The 8,092-nt window shown below is 31.8% G+C and overlaps 3 protein-coding genes across 3 annotated transcripts in view; 2 read left to right on the top strand and 1 right to left on the bottom strand.

Annotated features, from left to right (window-relative positions):
• The window catches only part of LOC106109117 (gametogenetin-binding protein 2-like), a 4,842-nt gene extending 2,137 nt beyond the window's left edge, over nt 1–2,705 (bottom strand). Inside the window, exons 1-5 of the mRNA XM_013290520.1 lie at nt 2,506–2,705; nt 2,054–2,244; nt 1,730–1,873; nt 1,107–1,449; nt 271–501 (exon numbers count right to left, since the gene is read on the bottom strand). Coding sequence (XP_013145974.1) covers nt 271–501; nt 1,107–1,449; nt 1,730–1,873; nt 2,054–2,244; nt 2,506–2,595 — 999 coding nt within the window. The 5' untranslated portion in view covers nt 2,596–2,705. The remainder of the gene's footprint in view (nt 1–270; nt 502–1,106; nt 1,450–1,729; nt 1,874–2,053; nt 2,245–2,505) is intronic.
• Nucleotides 2,706–3,011: 306 nt separating this feature from the next.
• Nucleotides 3,012–3,987, top strand: LOC106109211 (ribosome maturation protein SBDS). The gene is made up of 2 exons (XM_013290620.1): nt 3,012–3,200; nt 3,277–3,987. Exons 1-2 carry the CDS (start codon nt 3,070–3,072, stop codon nt 3,899–3,901), a joined length of 756 nt encoding a protein of 251 aa, XP_013146074.1. The 5' UTR covers nt 3,012–3,069; the 3' UTR covers nt 3,902–3,987.
• Nucleotides 3,988–4,682: 695 nt separating this feature from the next.
• LOC106109116 (longitudinals lacking protein-like) lies at nt 4,683–8,091 on the top strand (the record flags this gene model as incomplete). The annotated part of the gene is made up of 3 exons (XM_013290519.1): nt 4,683–5,111; nt 7,692–7,877; nt 7,948–8,091. Coding segments are annotated over exons 1-3 (531 nt in total), but the record flags the coding sequence as incomplete, so codon positions are not given.
• Between the last annotated feature and the right edge of the window lies 1 nt (nt 8,092).

Here is an 8,092-nt window from a genome sequence, read left to right as displayed (position 1 = left end):
GATTAATACCTGATAAATACATTTATAAGTTAAAATTAATTTCAAAGATTTCAGTCAAAACCATTGTTATTTCTATAAGCTAAGTGTTTAATAATTTTTTTTGCAACTTCCGAATTAATATCTTTTGAAGAGTAAGTTTACATTAAGAGTTACACTTCATATCTGAAAATCATAATTTTTTCAGTTTTCATTTTCAATATTTCATGGATTCTAGATGTACTTTATAATTTAAATTATCTAAACAAAATATAGTTAACGATATAGGTTTTAACTCGCCTCTTCCTGTGCAATTTCTAGTGTCTTTGCATGCCTTTCCCTGTGGTTCCCAACCAGCTCGGGCTCTGCGCGGGCTATGAGGTATGCTATGTATTCAGTCTTGGCCTGGAGGTGGAGGTGCTTGTCCAGGATACATCTTTTGATGCCTCCATATAGTGCCCCCACATACCCTTTCTCTTTATGTGGCTCCTTTTCCTCAACAAGTAACTGATAAGCCCTTAAAACCTGTACAATTTGACAACAGATCAATAAAGCGTAAATAATATATAATTTTTGAGTATTATGAAAAAAGTAATAAATAATTATGAGACTATTTATCCAATTTTAACTTAATTATATAAGTTTTGAATATTTAAGAAACATTCCATGGACAACCAAAACACGATATCAGATAAAGGTTGCTTATCATAGTGATAAAATGTCTATATGTGTATGTAACTTAAAGCATTCTTTTAAAAAACGTATATTGGAATAACTTATGATTTTAACTTTGACTTATTCATTAAAAAAAATATTTACTTAATTAACACTCACAAAAATTATTAGTATAACAAATAAATTACGATACCCAAACAACTATCTTAAAAAAGTTTTACTCATTATTAATAACTTATCAAAATAAAAATCAAAAAGCATGCAATAAAAAATAATCTACCCCCTGAAAATGAATAACATGTGTTATTAACTTTTAATATAAAAAAAAATTATCAATATTAAAAGCAGGGGCATCTTCAAATGGTTTATGCTTGGTCTAATTTTCATGTCTATTTTAGGGGTTGATAGGAGAGGACCTCTGCCAACATCAACATTTATAAATACTTATGACTTACCTTAGTCTTACAATCAGCGCAGAACCTATGCTTGCGTAGATAATTATGTAGAGTATCATGGAGTGTGTTGAAGTGTATGAGAGTTACATGTTCACGTGCGGAAGTTCGCATGGCATCCCATGCGGCTCGCCACGCGGCCCGGCCGCCCCAGCCCCACGCACCCCAGCTCCACCCGCAGTTCCCCACACCCCATGAACTCCACGCCCCACAAGCACCATTGCTTGGCCCTCCCGAGGATGCTACACCCCAACCGCGTGCTCCCCCTGCCTCTAACGAGTGCAATGTACACCGCTGAGACTTCTTCCATCGTGGTTGGCTTAGGATTAGACATTCAATCCCAGTGCTGAAAATTTCATGATTGTTTAATAAGAATTATTGATAATAGAGTGTAACAAATGTATGAATAGATTTCTAGTTTCAGAAATATCTTGAGCAGTACAATCTAATTAACTATGGTTAATAGGATTAGCATTAACATTTTGAGACTGGTACTTATTGAGATCTTGTATTGTTTTCTTAATACTGCTCTTTCTTAGTATATCACCAATTTAGTGAGTACATCTGTCTATGACTCACACTCAAACACTTTTAAATGCCAATACAGTTGTTGCAAGGATACTTACCTATGTCCATTTAGCAGAGTTGCCAGCGACTGTGAATGTGTTATCTTATCCTCTCTTATTGTCATTGTGCCATCCGGGGTGAGGATTAATGGATCTAATGTTGGATGTTCTGATTTACAAAGTTGATAGAATAATCGCTCCACACTGAAACATATTAGACATGTAGGAAATTTCAAGATTCAAGACACCATATTTTAAATAATTTCATGTGGTATTTGATTTTATTTATATTGGTAATATTATGTGATTTGCTTTAGTTTTTTATTGAGATTAAAGAAGGGTATTGTGAGGTAAGTTTTTTGTTACAATATAAATAATTACTACCTTCTTCTACAGCCCACACAAGGAATGCTTTGGTTTAATACATTAAATATGTCAGTAGCGTCGACCCTTAGAGCTGCTTTAAGTTCTTCTGTTGAGAGGATTCTATATTTTCGCATGAATTCTTCGTATTCCCGTCCCTTAACTTGTGGATTATCACAAATCAGTCCCATTGTTTTCAAGTCCATTATCATCTGTAAAACATAAAAATACAACAACAATGAATATAATGTTATAAATTAAGGTCAGTCATTGACCGTCACTTCAGTTTGCTGACTTTTGCTTCTATTTCTAGTAACAAAGAAAACAATTTAGCTATAAGATGTGCACGAGAAACATCAATAGTGCATACGCTTCTAATGAATTTTATTAGCCACATGACTTATATTTTGTTAATGATTTAATCAAAAAATCTACGTTTGATGTACTGTCAAAATGTAAACTTGATTACTTACAGTGAGATTTTCATAAATAGTTAGCGGTAGTTGTCTTCTTTTAATAACAGGATCTTTTTCGCTATTGTATATATCCACTAGTTTGGCCATTTTTGTGATCAATCACATAAAATAGCCAGCAAAATACACAATTATAATAAAATGACGGCTGATGACGGCCAAGTTTTCTCCGACTCCGATACAGGTCAAAGAATATACAACTTTGAATAAGACACGACTGCACGTCGTGATATCCAAAGACAAACATGGTCGTGCTGGTTGTTATTAATACAATTTTGGTACGTCTAGGTATTTTAAGATGTGTACTGTATCACAATTGATATTGTAAATAGATTTTGCATAAATCTCATCCATCCTATTATATATTCATGATTTCAAACGATGAAATGTGGTTGTAGGTTTTAAATGCTTAATCTGTACTGTGTTAAAATTACTTTGTGTTATATTCTGTTGCGTATTGAGAAATGTCAATGTCAAACGGAACAGAAGAAACATATAGAAAATATTTCAATAATAAATAAAGAAATCCTAATTAAAAATATTGTTTACAAATAATCTATCGCGATGTCAAAAATATTTACGCCGACTAATCAAATACGCCTAACAAACGTCGCTATTGTTAGGTTAAAAAAAGGTGGTAAAAGATACGAAATTGCCTGTTATAGGAATAAAGTATTATCTTGGAGAAACAAATTGTGTGTATTCTCTTAATGACGATTATATTTGTAACATATTTTCTCACTTACACTGTTATTTACTTTTATCTTACAGGGAAAAAGACATAGATGAAGTGCTTCAAACGCATACTGTCTTTACAAATGTTTCCAAAGGACAAGTAGCTAAAAAGGAGGATTTAGTAAAAATATTCGGAACAGATAATCAAACAGAGATATGTAAGGAAATTCTTGAAAAGGGAGAACTTCAGGTGTCAGACAAAGAAAGGCACTCCCAAATAGATTCTCTTTTTAAAGATATTGCTACAACTGTTGCAGATAAATGTGTTAATCCAGAAACAAAGAGGCCATATCCGGTGTCTATCATAGAGAAAGCAATGAAAGACACTCATTTTTCTGTTAATGTTAATAGAAGTGCAAAGCAACAAGCACTTGATGTTATTCAGATGATAAAGAAAGAAATTCCCCTTGAGAGAGCACAAATGAGGGTTAGAATTTCCCTTGGTGGAAAAGAGGCAAAGAAAATAATAGAAAAGGCTATAAAGCTTGCTACAAGTGTTGAAGAAGAACATTGGGAATCTGGTACAGCTAATATTATTTGTCTTATTGATCCTGGCAGTTTCAGGAATTTAGATGATATGATACGTTCTGATACAAAAGGCCATGGACAATTTGAGCTACTAAACTTGAAAGAAATGATTGAAGGCGAACAAACTTTATAAGATTTGACTAATTTTGTTTTCTTTATTCATTATACAGTACACAATGTAATGTAACTGGCTTGAAATAAAAATGCATTATTTTTTTACTTTTTGTAATTTTTTTCAAATAACACAAGGTAAAGGAATGTCATTTTTCAATAAAAAAATGATTCATTACTTTAAAAAGATGTGCTTGGGATATATTATTGTTACTATTATTGAATTCATAGACTATGGAAGGTTTGTGATATAAAATGTAGGCCTTGTTATTATAGATCTAACCACTTTTATCTTTATAAAAGAAATTAAGTCAATACAAAACTTTGTTTTCTATTGACATAGTGAAATAGTCAACTTTAAAATAATTACTGTACTTTTGATAAAGGTAATAACCTTGACCTGTGTCTATGGCTGATGGCTGATAAGTTTTAAAATGAAGTCATTATAGTGATAGTAACTTTAGTTGCGTTGCGTCAAGTTCGCACAGTACAATTCCAGCAAGAAGTAAATAAGATCTAAAAACCTTTTATAATCAATGTTGAAACGAATTTCAACGTAATATTGTGTGTTGTGCATTCAATGTTTTTTTTTTATAAAATGAATTGATTCCGTGGGCAAAGGCTTTCGGGATAATATTCCTTTGAAATGACATTTCAAAGTCGGTTTTTGTATAAAAAAAATTGTAATATAGATTTATAGTTCAATAATTTTAAAAAATAATAATTATAAAATAGTGTACAAAATAATAAGTAAAAAATTGAAGTGTTTTCTCATGAAATGTAAAAATCTATTCAAATTGTAGAGTGAAACGAAACGTAGAAGTGAATGTACCCATCAGCAAATGAATGACAAATTAAAAAGTTTTATTTTTCTTATATTGGTACGAGATTTTATTGATTGTTTTCTTTCAAGATTTTCGGCCAGACGGCGACTGAAATTGCAAGTTACTGTGATATATTTATTTTCAATAATTAACTCTTCTTGTCAAACCAATTAAATGAGCAGGGATATCGAGTTATGTCTATAAGTAATGGAAGGTACAGAACTGGGTGGCGACCAGCAATTCTGTTTGAGATGGAACAATTTTCAAGCAAATATAACTTCTCAATTCGAGGCACTGCGCGATGATGAGGACTTCGTGGATGTCACCCTGGCATGTGAAGGACACAGGCTGGAGGCCCACAAAGTGGTTCTCTCCGCGTGTAGTCCTTATTTCAAGGAATTATTTAAAGTAAGTCCATCTTTCACTCCCCACACTTTGATGTGTCACCATTACAATGACTCTAGTGAAAGTTGTTATGTATAAAACACTTGATCTACTTACAAATGCCATGTCTTGCGTTCCGGTTAAGTACTCGTGATTTCATTTATTTGTACCTACTTTAGAATTCTGTTTCACAATTTCTAATTACCTTATTATCATTGAATTCCATGTCATATGCGTTATAAAAAAGTAAAACAGAATTTCATCCCAAGCAGCTCTGCTATTTATTTAAAACAGTGATTGTTACAATGTGACAGGCCTTTCTAAAGCACACTCAAAATATCTAAAACTGACATTATTCTAAATAACATAATACTATTTAGTATAAAGTTTCTTTGTGGAAAGATAACTAACATAATGTACTTAAAATTAATTATGTATGTAGTTCTATGATATTTTCATTGTTCTACATGGAAATAGGTGAATGACATGTCTTGACACCCAATGAATTAGGTTTCAGTGCAATTTAAATATTTTAACACAACTTCTAACATATTTTATATGTTATACATAACAAATTTATTCAATATCAATTATATACAGTACACATTTCATTTTAACTATTATAGTTGAAATATACCATAAAATTCTTATTTAAAAAATATCAATGAGTTATCTTATTGAATATTTAATATGTGCATTAGAAATTAAGTTTGAATACCATATTCAATTCTCTATATCCTAACTTTTTTTTGTATTACAATATTAATTCCCATAACTATGAAGTACAACAATTATCTTGAAAAGTCTGGTTTCAGTTGTATTATATGAACTTTTTGTTTCTATGTTTAGCTAGTTTTTGTTTCACATCTATTTTGTCTTTAGTCAGAAAAAGAAAAGGTGGATAGAGGCTGTGAAATATGAAAATTAATAGAATGATAAAACTTGATAATACTTCATGTTTACAATATGGAGATTAATATAAATTAAAAACTATTAATTTGTTTGCAAAATAAAATATAAAATAGGTTAGCTTAGTATAAAATAAATACCAAATTCTTGATTGAACATTACTTAAAGTATCACTAAAATTAAGTAACCAAATTGTTACACTGGCTCTTGCTTTAGTTTGCCCTTACATTTGTCTTGCTATTCATTTCAAAACATCTGAACATGCCAACATAACCGAAGCATATCTATTACATTAACATTTTGCAAATTATGCAATTCAAAATTTTATCTTTTTGAATTACTGATTCCTTTAAATCATTATACTCTTACTGGCATGCTGTAACGGGTGAATCAGATCTCAATTCCATAAATTAGGACAAATTTGTTCGACAATTCCTTATAAACATATTCTGGTTTTTTGTTCTTGTAACAATTCTTCATTCCCCTACTACTCAAATTACTCTAAGTGATACCTCTAAAATATGTCTAACATTATGTTCAATAGTTATAGTTTTAATAGCCTATATGTAATGATATTTCCCATTAAATTAATGTTTATATGAACTCTATATCATTAACTGACCATTTTTTAATAGTTTTGCTTCACTTGTTATCAAAACGGTGTAATAAAAAATATACAGCTTTCTAAATCTAAGATAACTTGCTATTTCTTTCTACTCCAGGGTCTCTTTTTAATAATTGTGTGTATTGTTATTTGTTATAACTACATCTTGTTAACTTCTTATTCCCATCTGTCCCCTTGTGGGAACAGATAAGAATAAAAATTTTATCGTGCCACCTTTTGTGACGAGGGGACGGTTGGAACTTATTTCATTTCATAATGGTTCCATCTGTCTCCTTATTGGTGATGTGGGACTAAAAGTTGGGACAGATAATACTTTTTATTCTCACATGGGGACAGTGCGGGTTGACCGTTGGGCATAATCCTTAGATTATCCATATTTTGAAAGATAATAAAGATAATATTTGTTTTGTTCTGAATATTAACTTAGTCTTGTCCACTCAAAGGTCATTTGTTTTGGCTTATATTGTATGTATTTGAATAAATGCATCTTGTGAACAGTCAAGTTGTATAAGTGCTCTCAATCAGTGCAGCCGTCGCGATTTAAAGCAAATAGATATAAATGTGGACCTTATGATTCATCTGGCTTGTACCACAGTGAAATGTCTGCAAGATTAATTTACATCGCAACTATGTCTTATTCTCGTTCATAATATATGTGTATGGTTTAAATTATTTAAAAGTACGAAAAATGCAATGTCACATAATTAAAATTTATTTATGAAAAATTATATAAAATGGTTTAAATCTCTTTGATCAGTGAGTAATCTTAAATGTTTTTTATTTATCTTTCTACTTGAGTAAAGCCAAGGCGAGGTGCTAGTCATTTACAAATTACACTATTCAAATATGACAAAACAGTAGGTCACTTTTTGATAAGATAAACAATTTTAGTTTATATATGATAATGTATGTACATCTAAGTTATGTAAAGAACGACTGGTGGTTTCCCTTTATTGTGTACATAAATTACTTAGTATGCATCTTGTTTATACAACTACACCATTATTCTTTCTCTTATACCTTAGTTGTAAATAATTGTTGCATGTATTGAGCTATGAAATTGTTTGCAGAACAATCCATGTGCTCACCCTATAATATTCATGCGGGACTGCGAGGTGTCGCACGTGCGCGCCCTGCTACAGTTCATGTACGCGGGCCAGGTGAACATCGCACAAGCGCAGCTCAGCGCCTTCCTGCGTACCGCCGACGCGCTGCAGATCCGCGGCCTCACAGATTGCTCACAGCACAACGATAAAGTAAATACAAAACCTTCTATACAAACTCCTTGTAATATTGTCATCTTGTAATTAATTTATTTGTTCGCAGAAAGTCAATCGAAAGTCTCCCCCTTCCCAATTACGTAATTTGCTCAGCGCCAAGCCGTCACATTCTACCTCCTCCTCCAAAGCCGTAAACCAAAACGTCGAATCGAACGCTGCCGAAGATCACGAGAAGAGCGCTAGTCGTCGTT

The sequence above is a fragment of the Papilio polytes genome, unplaced genomic scaffold, assembly GCF_000836215.1.
Source record: "Papilio polytes unplaced genomic scaffold, Ppol_1.0 DF821289.1, whole genome shotgun sequence".
In the NCBI taxonomy this organism is placed as follows: domain Eukaryota; kingdom Metazoa; phylum Arthropoda; class Insecta; order Lepidoptera; family Papilionidae; genus Papilio; species Papilio polytes.
The sequence above is the reverse complement of the archived record's forward strand: the minus strand, read 5'-3'. Positions and strand labels throughout refer to the sequence as shown.

Bases quoted from the DNA above. Each gene is read 5' to 3' on its own strand.
- LOC106109211 (XM_013290620.1), top strand. From the start codon at position 3,070: ATGTCAAAAATATTTACGCCGACTAATCAAATACGCCTAACAAACGTC. The intron at 3,201-3,276 runs GTGTGTATTCTC...TTTATCTTACAG, and splicing joins TTATCTTGGAGAAACAAATT to GGAAAAAGACATAGATGAAG.